General features: G+C 42.7%; 1 protein-coding gene, 1 long non-coding RNA gene and 1 pseudogene across 2 annotated transcripts in view; 2 read left to right on the forward strand and 1 right to left on the reverse strand.

Annotated features, from left to right (window-relative positions):
• Positions 1–21,306, reverse strand: part of CFDP1 (craniofacial development protein 1) — a 132,992-nt gene that overhangs the window by 89,787 nt on the left and 21,899 nt on the right. Inside the window, exon 5 of the mRNA XM_066349444.1 lies at positions 12,199–12,318. Within this exon, the coding sequence (XP_066205541.1) occupies positions 12,199–12,318 (120 nt within the window). The remainder of the gene's footprint in view (positions 1–12,198; positions 12,319–21,306) is intronic.
• The window catches only part of LOC136381101 (uncharacterized), a 52,863-nt gene that overhangs the window by 3,507 nt on the left and 28,050 nt on the right, over positions 1–21,306 (forward strand). The window lies entirely within an intron of this gene.
• On the forward strand, positions 8,570–8,866 carry LOC136380999 (small nuclear ribonucleoprotein F pseudogene; annotated as a pseudogene).

Raw genomic sequence — 21,306 nt, forward strand, 5'->3', positions numbered from 1 at the left:
TGAGCGCAGGCTCATCTGGTTTGAGCAAAGCTCACCAGCTTGGACCCAAGGTTGCTGGCTCGAGCAAGGGGTTACTCGGTCTGCTGAAGGCCCACGGTCAAGGCACAGATGAGAAAGCAATCAATGAACAACTAAGGTGTCTCAATGAAAAACTGATGATTGATGCTTCTCATCTCTCTCTGTTCCTGTCTGTCTGTCTCTGTCTATCCCCTCTCTGACTCTCTGTCTCTGTTAAAAAAAAAAAAAAAAAAAAAGAATATTACTAGTCTCTCCATAATTCTTTGAGTTACCAGCCTGGCCTGGAACAATCTCTTCAAATCAAGAATGAGAATGAGATTACCTTTAATAAATTCAACATATTCCAAAACTATCCACAGGGAAATCTTTAAAGAATTATGTAATTTTAATTTCAAATCCATTTACTCTATACCTGTAACACCTATAGAGGTATATTTAAAAAGCAAGTTAGGCCTGACCTGTGGTGGCGCAGTGGATAAAACATCGACCTGGAAATGCTGAGGTTGCCGGTTCGAAACCCTGGGCTTGCCTGGTCAAGGCACATATGGGAGTTGATGCTTCCAGCTCCTCCCCCTTCTCTCTCTCTGTCTCTCCTCTCTCTCTCTCTGTCTCTCCCTCTCCTCTCTAAAATGAATAAATAAAAAATTAAAAAATAATAATAAAAATAAAGAAATAAATAAAAAAATAAAAATAAAAAGCAAGTTAGGGGCCCTGGCCGGTTGGCTCAGCGGTAGAGCGTCGGCCTGGTGTGCAGGGGACCCGGGTTCGATTCCCGGCCAGGGCACATAGGAGAAGCGCCCATTTGCTTCTCCACCGCCACCCCTCCTTCCTCTCTGTCTCTCTCTTCCCCTCCCACAGCCAAGGCTCCATTGGAGCAAAGATGGCCCGGGCGCTGGGGATGGCTCCTTGGCCTCTGCCTCAGGCGCTAGAGTGGCTCTGGTCGCGGCAGAGCAACACCCCGGAGGGGCAGAGCATCGCCCCCTGGTGGGCAGAGCGTAGCCCCTGGTGGATATGCCGGGTGGATCCCGGTCAGGCGCATGTGGGAGTCTGTCTGACTGTCTCTCCCCGTTTCCAGCTTCAGAAAAATACAAAAAAAATAAATAAATAAAAATAAAAAATAAAAAAATAAAAAGCAAGTTAGGGATAATTTAAAACCAAATGAAGCAGAGTTTGCTTCCATTGAAAAACACTAAAGGTAAAAATCTGATATAGGCTTTTCTTGCCTCAACACAAAGCACATCATTCTGGAGCTGGTAAGATAACAGCAGTACCACCAAGGCTGCCAAAATCAATCTTTTCCACTTGCCACACTAACTCCTTGAAGCATCCCCTAAAAACAGGGGTCAGGAAGCTTTTTGGCTGAGAGAGTCATGAACGCCACATATTTTAAAATGGAATTCCGTGAGAGCCATACAACGACCCGTATACGTTATGCATTATCCAATAAAAATTTGGTGTTGCCCCGGAATATAGCTGTGATTGGCTCCAGCCACCCGCAACCGTAAACATGAGCGGTAGGAAATGAATGGATTGTAATATATGAGAATGTTTTATATTTTTAACGTTATTATTTTTTTATTAAAGATTTGTCTGCGAGCCAGATGCAGCCATCAAAAGAGCCACATGTAGCTCGTGAGCCATAGGTTCCCGACCCCTGCCTTAAAAGCTATTTCTGCCTGACCTGTGGTGGCGCAGTGGATCAAGCGTCAACCTGGAACTCTGAGGTCACTGGTTCAAAACCCTGGGCTTGCCTGGTCAAGGCACATATGAGAGTTGATGCTTCCTGCTCCTCCCCCCCTTCTCTCTCTCTCTCTCTTCTCTAAAATAAATAAATAAAAATAATTAAAAAAAAAAAGCCATTTCTAGTTAGTCCTATCCTTGAACAAATGGCTGCCAAAATAAATGCACTCAGCACAAGCTGCATATCTCCTGACTTCCCTGGGAACACCCTCATACAAGCTGCCTACTATGATTTAGACATTGGTAGGAGTCCATTACCATACAGAAACACCAACAGTCATTATTCCACAGTTGACTGATCACATCTTGTCCACAGCTTTATTGTTGATTATTACAAGATTATCAATGCACACATAACCGGAATGCAATTTTTAAATTATGCTAGCTCCTTCAATTTCACAAGATAGGAATGAGACTGAAATACAGGAAACCTGGACCAGCCATGGTAAATGGGGAAAGGGCTTACAAAGGAAAAGGGAGGAAATAGTCATCTCACTTCCTTCAAAAATAACAAAATACAAAATAGCTTTCAAAGAGCCCTTCATCAATTATAAAGCTGAAGAGATGCTTTTCATATAAAAGACCAATCTAAAAGGTAAAAAGGAGGGGTTATATAGCACAGTGGCTGAGAGCCCAGGCTTTGGTCTCAAATAGATCTGGACTGAAATCCTGAAATACTCTTAGCACTGTGCCTTAAATTTAGTAAACTATCAACAGAAGCTATTTAGTCTTTTTAAAAAGGTAAAGAAATGTTTAACCTGCAGCCTGAGAAGATAATGTGTCTGATACTTAATCTAAAGTTCAAACTGGTTTTAAAGGGAAACTGATCTGGTCACTAAAGGGAAACCTGTCTTCCCAGAGTGTGAGAAACACTCGACTACAGGAAGCAGGCAGGTGACATAAAAAAGGAAAGCAGCTGTGAAGGGACCAGGAAAGGGCAAACCCGTCCACAATGCTCCAGTTCATGGCTGCTGTGAGGAAAAGAGGGAGGGCAGTGGCACAATTTCTCATTTCTGAAAAAAAAGCCAACAACCCAGATTTTTATGTCAACTTCCCTGATTTTAAATACAGGCCAACTAAGGACAGATTCAGTCCATGGACTGCTAGTACGTGAATGTCTACTATAGACGAGTCTCCAGAAACTGAAAGAAACTCAGTTGTTATAACTGAGGGGCTCTAGCTCCCTAAAACAATGTGTCTCAAAGGGAACACTGCAGGCATTTTGGAAAAGTCTCTGTACAAACTGTCCTAAGCAATGCATGATATTTAGTATCCCTGAACTCTCAGTGGTCTCAAGTCCTATGACAACCAAAATATCTCAGCACACATTTCTGAACACTTCCCACTGGCAATATCATATCTGCTAAGAATAACAAAGTTAAATTTGAAGTTAGTGGGAAGGTCAAGAACATCTATTTACAAACAGTAATAAAATAAGGACAGGGCCAGTTTGGAGTCAACCAAAACTAAAATCCCAAATTATCATCAAACAGGAAATCTCACTGAGTAGAAAGCTTAGAGGCGGGGGGCGGAAATAAGGCTTAATTCCCTCTTCTTGGCCCTGGCCGGTTGGCTCAGCGGTAGAGTGTCGGCCTGGCGTGCAGGGGACCCGGGTTCGATTCCCGGCCAGGGCACATAGGAGAAGCGCCCATTTACTTCTCCACCCCCACCCCCTCCTTCCTCTCTGTCTCTCTCTTCCCCTCCCGCAGCCAAGGCTCCATTGGAGCAAAGATGGCCCGGGCGCTGGGGATGGCTCCTTAGCCTCTGCCCCAGGTGCTAGAGTGGCTCTGGTCATGGCAGAGCGACACCCCGGAGGGGCAGAGCATCGCCCCCTGGTGGGCAGAGCGTCGCCCCTGGTGGGCGTGCCGGGTGGATCCCGGTTGGGCGCATGCGGGAGTCTGTCTGACTGTCTCTCTCCGTTTCCAGCTTCAGAAAAATACAAAAAAAAAAAAAAAAAAAAAAAATTCCCTCTTCTTAGTTTTAATTATGACAGAAGAAAACTTCCTTATCTTTTCTGTAGCCATTGCTTTTATAGTGTTACTAGATATTACCATTTCCCATCAATCTCATTTTTCCTACCACAGGGGCTTAAATATAGAACTGTACATGCTTCAAAATCATGGTGGAAGAAATCTAGGCACCCAAGTCACTCACCCCTTGATAAGATAACACTCCTAGATTTTTCTCTTATGGCTCATTCTTCTAGTCAAGACCACATTCAAGTTATCATATGACCCAGCAATTCTACACCTAGGTATATCCAAGTGAAAAGGAAATTCATGTCCATTCAAAAACTTGTACATGAGGTCCTAGCCAGTTGGCTCAGTGGTAGAGTGTCAGCCTAGCATCTGGATGTCCTAGGTTCGATTCCCGGCCAGGGCACACAGGAGAAGCACCCATCTGCTTCTCCACCCTTCTCCCTCTCCTTCCTCTCTCTCCTCCCCTCCCACAGCCAAGGCTCCATTGGAACAAAGCTAGCCCGGGCACTGAGGATGGCTTCATGGCCTCCACCTCAGGCACTAGAATGGCTCCGGGTGCAGTGGAACAATGCCCCAGATGGGCAGAACATCGCCCCCTAGTGGGCTTGCCAGGTGGATCCCAGTTGGACGCATGTAGGAGTCTGTCTCTCTGCATCTCTGCTTCTCACTTCAGAAAAAACCCACAAACTAGTAAATGAATGTTTATAGAAGCATCATTCAGAATAGCCAAAAGTGGAAACAAACCTATGTTTATCAACTAATACAGTGTGTCCGTAAAGTCATGGTGCACTTTTGACCGGTCACAGGAAAGCAACAAAAGACGACAGAAATGTGAAATCTGCACCAAATAAAAGGAAAACCTTCCCAGTTTCTATAGGATGATGTGGCAGCATGTGTGCATGCGCAGATGATGACGTAACACCGTGCATACAGCAGAGCAGCCCACAGCCATGCCAGTCGAGATGTGGACGGTACAGAAGAAAGTTCAGTGTGTTCTGTGGCTCGCTAAATTCGAATCCGTGACCAAAGTGCAACGTGAATATTGGCGCGTTTATAATGAAGCGCCACCACATAGGAATAACATTACTCGGATAATAGGAATAACTGGGATACGCAGTTGAAGGAAATGGGCAGTTTGGTGGAGAAACCCCGTTCTGGTAGGCCATCAGTCAGTGACGAGTCTGTAGAGGCTATACGGGATAGCTACCTAAGGAGCCCTAAAAAATCTGTGCGTGAGCCCACATCGAACTGCACTGAATAGGTATGAAACTGGGAGAGTTTTCCTTTTATTTGGTGCAGATTTCACATTCCTATCGTCTTTTGTTGCTTTCCTGTGACTGGTCAAAAGTGCACCATGACTTTATGGACACACTGTATACTACAAAATGTAGTACATTCATACAATGACATATTATTGGGCCATAATGAATGAAGTAGACACATGGGTAAACCTAGAAGCCATTATGCTAAGTCAAAGCAGCCAGACACAAAGTGACAAATATTGTACAATTCTTTTTATATGAAATGTTAAAAAAGGCAAATCTAGACACAAATATATGCTAAAAACCAATGAACGGTGTAGTTTAAATTGTTGAATAAAAAAAAAACTCAATAAAGCCATTTTTAGAAAGAAAAGCAAATTTTAAATCATTATATTTGTAAATACCATTTGTTCTCATAAAGACTAGAGTCCAAAAACTACATGTCACATCTGCTAGAATACCCACTTTTTTCTAATTATCTTAATTATTACAATGAACAATTATCCTGGTTTTTTTAGTTTTTTTGGTTTTTTTGAGAGACAGAAAGACAGATAAGGACCGACAAGAAGAAAGAGAGATGAGAAGCATCAACTCATAGTTCTGGCACCTTAGCCATTCACTGATTGCTTTCTCATACATGCCTTGATCAGGGGGCCCCAGCCAAACCACTGACCCCTTGCTCAAACCAGTGACCTTGGGCTCAAGCCAGCAAACTTTTGGGTTCAAGACAACAACCACTGAGTCATGTCTATGATCCCATGCTCAAGCAGGTGACTCAAGTCTGCAACCCCGGGCTCAAGCTGGTAAGCCTGCACTCAAGCCTGATGAGCCCATGTTCAAGTGGTAACCGTGGGGTTTCAAACCTGGGTCCTCAGCGTCCCAGGTTGACGCTCTATCCACTGCCCCATCGCCTGGTCAGGAGATGTTCACTCTTTTGAAACAAACTGATTTTCCTCTTCCTTGAATGGCCATTCTCTAAGGCCACTGAAACTTATATGTTCAGTTGACCCCTGAACAGTGTGGGTCTGAACTGCATGGGTCCACTTATACATGGATTTGAGCCAACAATTCAAAACTATATTGTTCAAGGGTTACCTGAAGTTGGGAACCTGCATATGCAGAGGACCAATTTAAGATATACTTGGGTTTTCTTCCTGGGCAATCAACACCTCTAACCTTGCGTTGTTCAAGGGTCCACTATAACTATTCGGCAGGCTCTGACACATGCCAACTGATCAGGCATTTCATGAGAGCATCAAACCAGAAGATAAAGTCAGATTGTAGCTTGTCCTTTTTGTCATTGTTGATGTAAACACATTCGCTGTGAATAATTTGGGGGTCCTTTTCTTCCCTGTTTGTAAAAACACGTGAAATATTTGAGCTTGAAAATGTTCCTCTCAACATGAAAGTAACTCCTTTAAAAATAAAAGGGCATCGGCCCAGTGTGTGGAAGTCCCAGGATCGATTCCCAGCCAGGGCACACAGGAGAAGCACTCATCTGCTTCCCCACCCTTCCCCCTCTCCTTTCACTCTGTCTCTCTCTTCCCCTCCTGCAGCCAATGCTCCACTGGAGCAAAGTTGGCCCCAGTGCTGAGATGGCTCCATGGTATCTGCCTCAGATGCTAAATGGCTCTGGTTGCAACAGAGCAACGCCCCAGATGGGCAGAGCATCGCCTCCTAGTGGGCATGTTGGGTGGATCCTGGTTGGGCGCATGCAGGAGTCTGTCTCTCTGCCTCCTTGATTATCACTTCAGAAAAATACAATAAATAAATAAATAAAAATTAAAAAAATAAAAGAGCCTCACCCTGGCTGGATAGCTCGGTTGGTTAAGAGCCTTTTTTAGGTCATTACCAATCTAGGGGTGGGCAAAAGTAGGTTTTACAGTTGTGAGTACAGAAAACAGAGTTTACTCTTATTATTTATTATATTATATATTTGTATTATTTACCATCTTACTATTGTTATTATTTCATATCCTTACTTATGATTTAACTTTTAGGTAATGTTGGCTAGTAATTCAACTTATTTTTGACCACCCTATATAGGGAGGCAACTAAATAATAAGCCTTTAATTAAAAAAGTTAATGCCCTCCAGTTAGGATTATAAACTTCTTTTAAAAAAACTGATTTGAGAGAGAGAGGAAAGGAGAGAGAGAAACAGGAACACTGATATGTTCCTGTATATGCCTCAACCAAGGACTGAACTGGCAACCTCTGCACTATGGGATGATGTACCAACCAAGCTATCTGGCCAGGGCAGGATTATAAAATTTAATAAAACTGATCACCTACTAGTAACCCACTGCTGGAATAAAGTTAAGTAATAAATGTGGGGTTAAAAGCAAGTGGTAAGAGTGGGGTTGAAGGCTGAGCAGCCAGCTACCCACAAATTGGCCAACAGTATTGGTAATGAGGAAGGGGTAGAGGGGAGAGAAGTGGATCAAGAGCTTAAAGTAACAAAACTACGGGAATTTAGGCACACTGAGCATTGTGTTTTCTACTACCAAAAAGAGACTGATTCTTGTCGTGTCTAATTCCTGTCTCTAATTAAAATAGGGTGCTTGGTTTGCTCAATTCCCAAAGCATAAACCTTGGCTTTTTATAGCCTACACAGAATACTATTTTAAACATGTGGAGGAAATGCACTTTCAGTTACAAACATTTGCTCCTGTGACTCTGTTCCTATGTGCTAGCAAAGGATGTGGGACAGGATGTTTTACTCTGCTGCTCTGGTTTTCCTGTATTGCTTAAATCTATTTAGAGAAAAGAAAAAGAAATAAATAAACTGTTTCTGCTGGCCAATTTCTATAAACTGAAGCAACTCCAAAAATGAAAATGATGTTTGTGGAAAAAATATCAGAATAATTGTCTTTTAATAATTTGGATTATTCCTAGAGATGTTTCCCCTGAAAAGACTTCCCATACTATTCACATGCAGCTCGCAGAAGATACTAGTGGCAAGGATAAAATGTGCCCACTCCGACACCCAAGATCAGGTGGATTCCTCCTGAGCCTGTCTTTTCCCAAGCACAGTTACAACTATGGAAGTTTTCTGAGATGCAAGAAAATCATGCCAACCTTAAGGGTCATCTTCTGGGTTTATTCAGTAGTACACCGCATCATAATTCAGTGATTCCCCATTTTCATGTACAACTCGAAGAGCTTTTTTACTCAGGTAAACATATCCTTGTGATCTGCTATGTTCCATGGGAGATTTATAACTTTCAAAAACACTCATTTTGATCAAATTTCACTTTATCCTTTATAAGGGAGTCAGCAGTTCAATAATCTACTAAAAGATTATTTCATCAGTTTTTGCCTCCAGATTCCCTCTACCTCCTCCTCCAGCTCTGCCCCAGATGCTGACCTGTGTAGACAGAAGACTCTCTTTTGGATCAGACCTCAGCCAGGCTCCTTTGAGTCCTCGACTAGGCCTCAGGCGTGGCCCCTGTCTTTCTCGGCTTGCACAGAATCTTGCAAAGTTAGTATAAAAAGAAATCCTCCCACACCCTATTTCTCTTGAAGCACCGCGAGAGTGCTCTGCTGTTGGTGCTCCAGTCACAGCAGCTGGGACCGTGGCGAGTAGCCTGCAGCATTTGCTGGTTGTCGGGATGAGTTTGCCCCTCAACCCCAAACCTTCCCTCAATGGATTAACAGGAAAGCCAGTAATGGTGAAACTGAAGTGGGGAATGGAGTACAAAGGCTACCTGGTATCTGTACATGGCTATATGAACATGTGGCTTGCAAATACAGAAGAATACATAGATGGAGCCTTGTCTGGACACCTGGGCGAAGTTTTAATAAGGTGTAATAATGTCCTTTATATCAGGGATGTTGAAGAAGAATATGAAGAAATGAGAGAATAGCATCTTTTGCTTTTTTTTTTTTAATCTATATATTGCTAGACAATAAAAATTTGTTTTTCAACTTGAAAAAAAAAAGAATCCCTCATTCTCAATATCTGATCACTCTCGCCTGACCAGGTGGTGGCGCAGTGGATAGAGCGTCGGACTGGGATGCAGAGGAACCAGGTTCGAGACCCCGAGGTCGCCAGCTTGAGCGCGAGCTCATCTGGTTTGAACAAAGCTCACCAGCTTGGACCCAAGGTCGCTGGCTCCAGCAAGGGGTTACTCGATCTGCTGAAGGCCCGCGGTCAAGGCACATATGAGAAAGCAATCAATGACCAACTAAGGTGTCGCAACGAAAAACTGATGATTGATGCTTCTCATCTCTCTCCGTTCCTGTCTGTCTGTCCCTATCTATCCCTTTCTCTGACTCTGTCTCTGTAAAAAAACAAAAACAAACAAACAAAAAACCCTGATCACTCCCATTATCTGATCAAGTTCCTCACTTCCTACTTTTGATGTATAATTCCTAGCCTACCTTCAGCAGGAATCCCCCCATGCCTGCTGGCTCCTTAGTCATATTCCATCTACTGACCCCACCCTCTGTCTCAGGGCACCTTGGCTATGAACACTCAGCTATCTCTGCTGTATTCAGATATTCAGAATTGAACCTGATCTCTCTCCCATACTGTGAATCTAATATCTATTATAATAATCCTGAGTGAGTCTTCCTTACCATTTTAACAAGTGTCAGAATAATTTTTTCTTTCAACAGATTGAGTGGTCAATGGAGAATCCTGGCAAGAGATGGGAGGGGGAGGAATGGGAGATCTGGGTATTTATTCCCCCAGCACCCCCCAGGAGAGTCCATCACTCAAGTGAAGGTCTTAGCTCCTGTCAGGAGGCCCCTCTGTCTGCTATAAACTGCCCCTGCTCTTGCCCCTTCAAGTCTAGGGGTGGTAATGGAACCACTATTCCTATCCCTGTGGTTTTTCTCATCACTTTGTGAGTTATTAAACTCTCTCACAGTATCCTAATTTGAGAATGCCATCTGTTTCCTGCTAGGTCTCCCTAATACAGACATCATCTCCAGAGAGTTCTTATCCTAGAAAGGCTATTCAATCTTTCTAAGAAAGACAGGCACAGTTACTGAAAGCAGGGATCTATCTCTTCATGTGCAGGACTCAGTGACTTAAACAAGCTGATCTTGTTAAGCTGCCACTTCTCCCTCCTTTAGTTGTCTTCATAATCACAGTAATAGAGTATTTTCTGAAACACAGAGTTTCCATGTAGAATCTCTAAGTATCAATAGGGATTATTTTAAGAAATAGCCAAGGAGGCCAGAAGTGAAAATTGTGCTACTTGAAACCATGCTAGAAACCTAAGGTAAAAGAATGTTGGCCTTTCTATTGGGTACTTAATCCTGAGGTAACTTTCACAGTAACACTTTTAAAAAACGCAAGAGACGTCATTTAACAATACCAGATACAAGCCTGCTAACCCAAGGAAAAGCCTGCAGAGGCTAATTCTACATGTGGTCTAAAGCAATATTTTTTCAAATTCAGGTTGTAGTAGACTGTGAAATCAATTCACTGAGTCATAACATTTCAAAAAACAACACATAATCAACAGCATAATATAAGATAGAACACCAGTTCATCATATATAATGACAGAAAATATTTCATTAACTCTTTATTTCACTTTTTTACATACTTATATTTATAGGTATACTAGGACATACTGTAAAATGTATTCCTCACTATGAGTGGCAGTCAGTAGAGTTTGAAAGCTACTGGTCTGAAGAGAATCCCAGTCATGATTATAAGGCTGAAAATATGTTGCTTCAGCCTACAGCCTCACTTTTTAAAAATCTCACTAAAAATACAGTTTATTTTGTGACAAGCACATCAATAACAGAAATAAAAATGTTTTGAAATATTTACTCTTTCTATGTGATGTACTATAATATTTTTTACCCTATTTCATTTCTTTTAAATGATGATTGCAAACCACAGCTTACAGAGTTCAGAGCCAGGCCTGGAGAACGCTGTGCACATTACTCTGGTCCTTCCACAAACTGCCTCTGCAGGTGTCTGTGTCATTTCCACTGCTCCAGCATGGAGCAGATGTGGGCACAGGCCCCACCACATGTCCTTGCACCCTCCGCCCCGTGCCCCGAGAGCAGCACCTCACATGGCCAGAGGACTGAGGACAGGAGGGAGCAGCTGAGCCAGTGACGAGCGGGAGCTGGGGACAAACCTCCCAGCCCCCTCCTCCTCGCCCTGGCCGTGTTCCTCACCATCTCCCTGAGCTCCACAGCAGAACTGAGGACCACCAGCAGCAGCAGCAGCAGCCTGCTGGGTAACACACCCCTTTTCACCTCCCTACTGGGCTTCCCTGGAACTACCTCCCACATTAACGACCTGCACTCAACCCTCCATGTCAGGGTCTGCTTCAGGGTAGGCCTAATCCGGTGAGCATGCCAGTGTAAAACAGCACTGTCTGAGCCAGGGCTGCAGAGGTGAGAGCGGCCCACCCTAGAAAAGCTCATCATCTGACAGGAAAACAAATAGGCTTATTTTTTTCAATGTTAATAAAATACAAACAAAAGAAAAAAAAACACCTTTCCTGTCCATAGTATGCTTGGCATGGGAAGGAAGAAGCAGCAACCTCTGCCAGGAGGGTCAGAGCAGGCCCTGTAGGTGTCTCTTCTACCCCAAACACCCACTCAGCAGGTGGGCAGTGCTGCCCGGCGCGGGTCCTGTTCATGCCTCTGCGGGCTCGCGCCCTGGCTTCTCATACTTGCTGTGAGGCTTTACTTCTTTCACACAGGTTAAGAAGAAAGAGATTTTTATTTTCTCCAAAGAGAAATTCTATTCTAGCCTTCAGCTAAAAATAACTCAAGTAATATGGAAAATATGAAGGAAGAAAAACTAAGTTAACACACCCTGAATATGTATTAATAGAATTGTCAATCAGCTTTGACCTTTTTATGTTCCTTTGAAGTCCTTGTAGGATGAGAGAGCTCAACCCAAATCTCATTAGATGTTCTGAAGAATTGCTGATACTTTTATTTAAAATTATTTTTTAAATGAAACGTTTACTACGTATTCAGCCCTGTGACCAACACTGTAAATCAGGACATTTTTCAGGCTGGTATCAAACGAGAGACCTGTGGCTCATTTTCCTTTGCATCTTCCATCTGCAAAGGTTTCAGCAAAGGCAAAGCTGCAGCCTAATTCCTTCTCTCAGCAAAAGAGTCATGACAGCTAGAGTTAAAGTGGACCCTGAAACCGAAAACCGCTTCTCCAACAGGCCAGGTATGCCTCGGCCTGGGACTAGAATACTCACCCTGACCCAGCAGGGAGGGACGGCAGAGTTGAAGGAACATTAGCCTGTGGTTTTTCTTTCTCATTTTGCTTGAAGAAGGATTTGGCCTCTTTAGATGTAGCATCCACTTCCTTAGTCACCCTGTGCCAAGGAAGGAGACATTAAGTTTACAAGAGAAATAAAAGGACAGAAACAAAATCTTTAAAAAGGGAATGAAACTTCCATAACTTTGGCTGCTGAGCTTTATGATTCAAGTTTACTACAACAGTATTGAGCCTTTTCCCTGGCTAATGAAACAACAATGCATAAACATCTGATCTCTCTAAAACCCCCATTACTGCTGTCAGCATGAAACACTCCAGTAGTCACCACTGAATCACAGCCCTTGTCACTGATGTGAATGAAAAAGGCTCTCCACTTCACCTCACATGGACATTAGGACTCACACTTAAAGGCCCAGTAAAAGTTGGAATAGGGAGAGGGAATATTTGGGAGAAAAACACTGGTATTATTCCAAACAGAAAAGCAACAGTACAAACAATTGGAAATACCCTGCAAAAGACTCCTATGCTACACCTAAAACAACTCAAAGATGAAACAAGATCCCTTCAAACTGGCTAATTCAGCACTAATTTGGGAATGAAAGGAAACTATAATTAAGAATCCTGCCCAATTTCAAATCTTCAAAAATTGCCCTTGATAAAACTGACAATCAAATAAGGAGCAAAGAAAGATATTTATTGTTCCTGAAATTTCAGATAAAGAAAGAGAAATGCCTAAATGCCTGCCAAGGTTTGCCAACTGAAAAAAAGTAGAAGAATTCTGTTTAAATTCTGTAGAAGGGTTGATATAGTCGTTGTATTATGGGTGTTCAACCAGGTCACCTAGAATAAGAAAGGCCAAGAATAATGACAGGTGAATCCTATAAATGATAAATGTCATCTCTGTAGGAATATAAGTCTCTAGCTCTTCTCTCCTTCCTTCTAGGCATCTTAGGATCAGAACCAAATTTTCTTATCCAGAGCCATCTCACTCCTGCACTCAGTACTGTGTCACCCACAAAAGTGACACAGAATAGAAGTCTGAGGGTTTTGTATTAAGATTCTTCACTCCTGCACTCAGTACTGTGTCACCCACAAAAGTGACACAGAATAGAAGTTCGAGAGTTTTGTATTAAGATTCTTCACTGGGATGACTGACCAGGCAGTGGCGCAGTGGATAGAGCATCGGACTGGGATGCAGAAGACCCAGGTTTGAGACCCCGAGGTCGCCAGCTTGAGCGCGGGCTCATCTGGTTTGAGCAAGGCTCACCAGCTTGAACCCAAGGTCACTGGCTCAAGCAAAGGGTTACTCGGTCTACTGAGGGCCCGCGTCAAGGCACATATGAGAAAGCAATCAATGAACAACTAAGGTGTCACAATATGCAACAAAAAACTAATAATTGATGCTTCTCATCTCTTTCCATTCCTGCCTGTCTGTCCCTGTCTATCTCTCTCTCTATCTCTCTCTCTGACTCACTCTCTGACCCTGTAAAAAATAAATAAATAAAAAAAATTAAAAACAAAACAAAACTCAAAACAACAAAAATTAAAAAAAAAAAAAGAGATTCTTCACTGGGAAAGATTTTCAAGTTAATTTTGAAGGGTTGATTTAAAAAACAAAACAAAAAATTTATTAGTCCCCTGCTCCAGTTCTTGTGATGTCTCAGTACTACTCAGAGAATCAAACATAGGCTGCTGAACCCTGCCTTTGAGGCTCTCTAAAAACTGGGCCTACTTTCCATTAGGCTTAATTTGTGTGTCCCTCGACTCAACTCTCTGAGATGAATCTCTCAGTAATAAGAGTTAAGGGTCAAAAATGAGAATGATAGATTAAACCATCATTCAGCAAATATTCACGCCTTCCCTCTTGACTAAAACGACACTTCCACCCCACTGATGCTAAGCTTGCACATGTGCCTTGTTTCAGTGGTTAGTGAGATGCTAACTGATTTGACAGCAATAGAAGCTTTAAATGTGTTTCTGCTGTTTCATGAGCCCCCTGACACCCTCTAGCCATAAAAAGAATATGCCTTAAGCAGCTGCTGGTCCAAGGTGGGTGAAAGACACATGCTGTAGATCTGAACTAAACTAATAGCTTGGAGCTAAGCCTAGATCAGCTGAGCCCCAGACAGCCAGAAACACAAGAGCAACAAATAAATGCTTATTGGTATAATATATATCACAGAGTCCTTGGATGGTTTGTTACACAGTAGTTCTGTAGCAATAGCTAACACATTTACATTTCATAAGTGAGAAAAATAAAATCTTAGGGGTTAAGTTACTTTTTCAAGACTAGCCAAAGATGAAGTAGCAATGCCATAAAGAACTGTGTAGATGTGAGACCTATAAAAGAAATGACATGGCATCTATCCATAAGGGGCTCACAGTCTGTCAGGCAACCATGAGAACAAGTCATGACAATACATGGTCTGTAGTTCATAAAGGAAGCACGCAAATAGTATAACCATGTGAATATCTCTGTTAATTTCTTAATGTCAAAGTCCTATTCATATTCAGTTGGGAAAAATGTTCTATAAACTGGTGTATTTCTCTCCTGGGGTTTGCTAATTGACACAAAGTAGTAGTAGCAGATTACTCTTCATTGATAGTATACCTACAACAAGCTGTAAGAGATTCAGCTATTAAAATATCTTCAAGTAGAAGATCAATCACTTCTAATATACAAGAGGGAACCTTGAAAGGAAAAGGCCTACTATTAGCAGTAGTTAATTCAAATGTTATCTGCAGAAATTCCATTTTAAGTTCATTTTCACTTACTCACAACTTCCTGAAAAGTCTCTATTTAGGCAGAAACTTTCCATGACTAGCTCTTTCCAAAAGGTGAATCATTTAGGAAAGTTTGAGCTAACTGGCTCAGCTGGTAATGTGAGAGGGAAGGATAAAAAATACCACTTTTCCTCATTCCTCAAGATTAATAAGCTACAAAGCTACATATTTTTCAAGTGGGAATAAAACAAAACAAAAAGGTAAAGGTCTGAATTTAACAATTAAAATATGATTAGAGAAAACTAGAAGACTAACTCGGTGCTAACACTACTTATGCTTATACTGACAAATGCTGCCCAGTCTTCACCAGCTCTTTCTCACATTTCTTAAAGATGCAGTAATGCTCTTAACTTGATACAGAAACAAAAAGAAAAAGCAGAATAACAGAAGGATATTAAAAGATATACTTAAATCTATTCACCAAGTTTGTATCTGATTGTCAATTAAAATTCAGGTCTCCCAAGTTCCTACATGAGAGTTCCTAATGATACCCCAATTTTTTTTTCAGAGACAGAGAGAAAGTCAGAGAGAGGGCTAGATAGGGACAGACAGACAGAAACAAAGAGAGATCAGAAGCATCAATCATTAGTTTTTCGTTGCGACACCTTAGTTAGTCATTGATTGCTTTCTCATATGTGCCTTGACCGCGGGCCTTCAGTAGACTGAGTAACCCCTTGCTTGAGCCAGCGACCTTGGGTCCAAGCTGGTGAGCTTTGCTCAAACCAGATGAGCCCATGCTCAAGCTGGTGACCTCGGGGTCTCGAACCTGGGTCCTCGCATCCCAGTCCGACGCTCTATGACTACACCACCGCCTCCTCAGGCGATACCTAAACTTAAGTATAAATAACAAGTTAAAAAAAAGTCCTGCTGGGCCCTGGCCAGTTGGCTCAGAGGTGGAGCGTCGGCCTGGTGTGCGGGGGACCCGGGTTCGATTCCCGGCCAGGGCACACAGGAAAAGCGCCCATTTGCTTCTCCACTCCCCCCCCCACCTCCTTCCTCTCTGTCTCTCTCTTCCCCTCCCGCAGCCGAGGCTCCATTGGAGTAAAGATGGCCTGGGCGCTGGGGATGGCTCCTTGGCCTCTGCCCCAGGCGCTAGAGTGGCTCTGGTCGCAGCAGAGCGACACCCCGGAGGGGCAGAGCATCACCCCCTGGTGGGCAGAGCATTGCCCCTGGTGGGCGTGCTGGGGGATCCCGGTCGGGCACATGCGGGAGTCTGTCTGACTGTCTCTCCCCGTTTCCAGCTTCAGAAAAATACAAAAAAAAAAAAAAAAAGTCCTGCTGAATTGCCACCATTAACAGGGTCTTTTTCTTTAAAAGGGAGTTAGAGAACTTTTGCTTGTCTTGCCATATATCTCTGTAATGTATGTTTTAAAATAATAAGCATATATTACTTTTAAATATATTTGTTTTTTTGAAAGATATGGTGTTGCGCTCTTCTGACAAATTTAGAAATAGCAGGCTCCCTGTATACCCTTCCAGTATTCAAAATTACCATTTATTTGCTTTAAAAATAAAGAAATTTATGTCAGACAATTATGTTAAAAATATTAATAAGTCCTCACCTGCCCAGTGGCGGCACAGTGGCTAGAGCGCTGACTTGGGATGCCAAGGTCCTAGGTTCGAAACCCCGAGGTCACTGGCTTGAGTGTGGACACGCCAACTTGAGCACAGGATCAACATGATCCCAAGATCGCTGGCTTGAGCAGGGGACAGTCACTGGCTCATCTTGAGACACCCCTGCACTCGCCAGTCAAGACATATATGAGAAGCCTTCAATGAACAACTAAAGCAATGCAACTATGAGTTGATGCTTCTCATTTCTCTCCTTTCCCCTCACTCAGAAAAAAAAAAATTAGTAAGTCCACAAAATTTAATTTGGTCAGGAAATGTAATGAATTCTCATAGCAACAGTTATTCACCAGCTTTTCTTACTCTCATGTAGGGTCCATGGTTAATTATAATAAATCTTCCTTAGATATCCTATATGACACTTGAAAAATAATACAAGCCAAGAAAGATTTCTAAAAATTTTTAAACCTTTATTTCTAATGGTATACTAAACACTTCCTGTATTATTTTTGTAGGACTTCCAACACATTAAAAATTCACCATCAGTGTTCTGCTATCCTCTATTGGACAATTCCAGTTTCTAGTGTGATTTCTGGTAGCAAAATATATTACTAATTCACATCATCAAGTATTATTTACCGGACCCCCCAAAATGACTGATGATCAAGGAAAAGAGTGTTTTTACAATGGATAAGATGGATAGACACTGCCTTAAGTGGTCTAACGACCACCACCACCACCAGGTGCTGCTGAAGCAGTGTACTGAGGAGGACAAAACACCATCAATATAGTATTTTTGTCTGAAATGATTAATCTGATACTAATCATGAGGAAACAATCCAAAATGGGCATATTACAATACAGATGAACTAAAAAAATGTCAAGCAATACAAAAAGGCCTGACCTGTGGTGGTGCAGTGGATAAAGGGTTGACCTGGAATGTTTGAAACCCTGGGCTTGCCTGGTCAAGGTACATTCGAGAAACAACTACTATAAGTTGATGCTTCCCACTTAACCCCCTTCCTTCTCTCTTTCTTTTCTCACTTTAAAAAAAAAAAAAAAAAGCCTGACCAGGCAGTGGCTAGAGCGTTGGACTGGGATGCGGAGGACCCAGGTTCGAGACCCTGAGGTCACCAGCTTGAGCGCGGGCTCATCTGGATTGAGCAAAGCTCACCAGCCTCAGTCCAAGGTCGCTGGCTCCAGCAAGAGGTTACTTGGTCTGCTGAGGGCCCACGGTCAAGGCACATATGAGAAAGCAATCAATGAGCAGCTAAGGTGTCGCAACGAAAAACTCATGATTGATGCTTCTCGTCTCTCTCTGTTCCTGTCTGTCTGTCCCCATCTATCCCTCTCTCTGACTCTCTGTCTCTGTAAAAAAATAATAAAAAAGTTTAAAAAAAAAAGCGCCTGACCAGGTGGTGGCACAGTGGATAGAGCGTTGGACTGGGACGCAGAGGATCGCCTGCTTGAGTGCAGGCTCACCAGCTTAAGCACGGGGTCACTGGCTTGAGCAAGGGATCTCTCGCTGTGCTGTAGACCCACGGACAAGGCACATATGAGAAGGCAATCAATGAACAACTAAGGAGACAAAAGAGCCACAATGAAGAACTGATGCTTCTCATCTCTCTCCCTTCCTGTCTGTCTGTCCCCCTAGCTGTCCCTCTCTCTGTCTCAAAAAAAACATTTTTTTAAAATAATAAAAAGAAGCAATACAAAAAGGCTTATAAACAGTTCTAATTTCAAGGAGGCAAAAAAAGACTAAAAACAGCCTTGGCTGAATAGCTTGATTGGTTAGAGCATCGTCCCAAAGCATAGAGGTTGCCAGTTTGATTCCTGGTCAAGGCACATACAGAAGGAGCACATCGATGTTCCTAATCTCTCTCAAATCATTAAAAAAAAAAAAATTTAAAAAGACTATGTACAGTGTACACCTCTGAACTGGATGTTATACTGAACAAGAAATAGAGTTATAAGAACATTATTGAAATAACTGGGGGGAAATGAGTAAAAGCAGATACACAGCTACTTAAAATGTGGACTGCAAAACTATCATTGGTCCAAGAGGAGATGGGTACAGAAATACATAGTAAGTATTTAGAAACTTGTTTGCAGTTTGACAACATCATATTATCCAAGACATGATTAGCAGACTTATGCATTTAACAGAATATAGATCAATTCAGGTATTATCAAATTTGTGGTTTTAGTTTATTAGTCATGTGCAGTACGACCAGACCACATTACAATGTGCTTAGGTGATTTTGTCAACTAAAACCCAAAAATGTAAAATGTAAGCGTGCAAATATAATTTTTTTTTTCTTTTTTTTTTTTCTTTTTGGGATTTTTCTGAAGTTGGAAACGGGGAGGCAGTCAGACAGACTCCTGTATGCACCTGACCAGGATCCACCCAGCACGTCCACCAGAGGGCGATGCTCTGCCCATCTGGGGCGTCGCTCTGCTGCAACCAGAGCCATTCTAGCGCCTGAATGTGGCAGAGGCCACAGAGCCATCCTCAGTGCCCAGGCCAACTTTGCTCCAATGGAGCCTTGGCTGTGGGAGGGGAAGAGAGAGACAGAGAGGAAGGAGAGGGGGAGGGGTGGAGAAGCAGATGGGCACTTCTCCTGTGTGCCCTGGCTGGGAATTGAACCCAGGACTCCTGCACGCCAGGCCGACGCTCTACCACTGAGCCAACTAGCCAGGGCCAATTTTTTTTTTCTTTTTAAAGATTTATTGATTTGAGAGGAGAGAGAGAGAAAGGGAGGGGGAGGAGGAATGGGAAGAAGCATCAACCCGTAGTAGCTGCTTCTCGTATGTGCCTTGACTGGGCAAAGCCCAGGATTTTGAACTAGTGACCTTAGCATTCCAGGTTGACCCTTTATCCACTGTGCCACCGCAGGTCAGGTATTTTTGTTTTTGTTTTCCTAATTTACTTACTGATTTTCAGAGACAGAGAAAGGGAGAGAGAGAGAGAGACAGAAATATTGATTTGTTTCTGTATGTGCCCTGACCAGGAATCAAACTGGCAACCTCTGAGCACTGAGACAATGCTCTAACCAACCAGGCTGTCCAGCCAGGGCTTATTTTTCAATTACAGTTGACACACAATATCATATTAATTTCAGTGTACAGCATAGTGGTTAAACATTTAATTTACAAAGTGATCCCCCTGATAAACCTGTACCCACCTGACACCATACACAATTATTACAATATTACTGACTATACTCCCTAACCTGTACTTTATATCCCCATGATTATGTTGTAACTGCAATTTGCACTTAGTAATCTTTTAACCTTTTTCACCCAGCTCCCAATCCCTCTCCCATCTGGCAACCATTAGTTTGCTCTCTATATCTATGAGTCTGTTTCTGTTTTGTTAATTTCATTCTTTAGATTACACATCTAGCCTAACCAGGCAGTGGCGCAGTGGATAGAGCGTCGGACTGGGATGTGGAAGACCCAGGTTCAAGACCCCGAGGTCACCAGCTTGAGCGCGGGCTCATCTGGTTTGAGCAAAAGCCCACCAGCTTGAACCTAAGGTCGCTGGCTTGAGCAAGGGGTTCCTCGGTCTGCTGAAGGCCCACGGTCAAGGCACATATGAGAAAGCAATCAATGAACAACTAAGGTGTTGCAATGCGCAATGAAAAACTAATGATTGATGCTTCTCATCTCTCTCCGTTTCTGTCTGTCTGCCCCTGTCTATCCCTCTCTCTGACTCACTCTCTGTCTCTGTAAAAAAACAAAACAAAACAAAAAAAAGATTACACATCTAAGTGAAATCATACGGTATTTGTCTTTCTATGACTTTTTCATTTAGCATAATAAATACCTGGACAGGTTCCATCCACGCTGTCACAAATGATAAAATTCCATTCGTCTTTATGGTCAAGTAATATTCCATTGCACGTATGTACCACTCTTCATTATACAATTACCTATTGGTGGACACGTCGATTGTTTCTGTATCTGGGCCACTGTAAGTAATGTTGCAATGAACATAGGGATGCATGTATCTTTTTAATGTTTTGGATTTCTCTGAATAAATACCCAGAAGTGAGCATGACTGGTGGTGGCGCAGTGGATCAAGCATTGACCTGGAACATTGAGGTCGCTGGTTCAAAACCCTGGGCTTGCCTGGTCAAGGCACATATGAGAGTTGATGCTTCCTGCTCCTCCCCCTCTTCTCTCTCTCTCTCTCTCTCTAAAATAAATAAATACCCAGAAGTGGGATTGTAAGAATTTATTTTTTTTTATTTTTTATTTTTTTTGTGCAGGGACAGAGAGAGTCAGAGAGAGGGACAGATAGGGACAAGCAGACAGGAAGGGAGAGAGATGAGAAACATCAATTTTTTGTTGCAGTTCCTTAAGTGTCCATTGATTGATTTCTCATGTGCCTTGACCGTGGGCCTTCAGCAGACCCAGTGACCCCTTGCTCGAGCCAGCGACCTTGGGTCCAAGCTGGTCAGTTTTGCTCAAACTTGATGAGCCGTGCTCAAGCTGGCGACCTCAGGGTCTCCGAACCTGGGTCCTCCACGTCCCAGTCCAATGCTCTATCCACTGGCCACCGCCTGGTCAGGCAAGCGTTTATTTTTATAAACTATTTTTACAATCATTTAAATTGTTAACCAAGTATGACTTTCAAACATTATAGTTTATATTAACTAAATTAAGAAAGTAAATTGGGCCTGACCAGGTGGTGGCGCAGTGGATAGAGCATCGGACTGGGATGCGG

Source organism: Saccopteryx leptura, chromosome 9 (assembly GCF_036850995.1).
Source record: "Saccopteryx leptura isolate mSacLep1 chromosome 9, mSacLep1_pri_phased_curated, whole genome shotgun sequence".
NCBI lineage: Eukaryota > Metazoa > Chordata > Mammalia > Chiroptera > Emballonuridae > Saccopteryx > Saccopteryx leptura.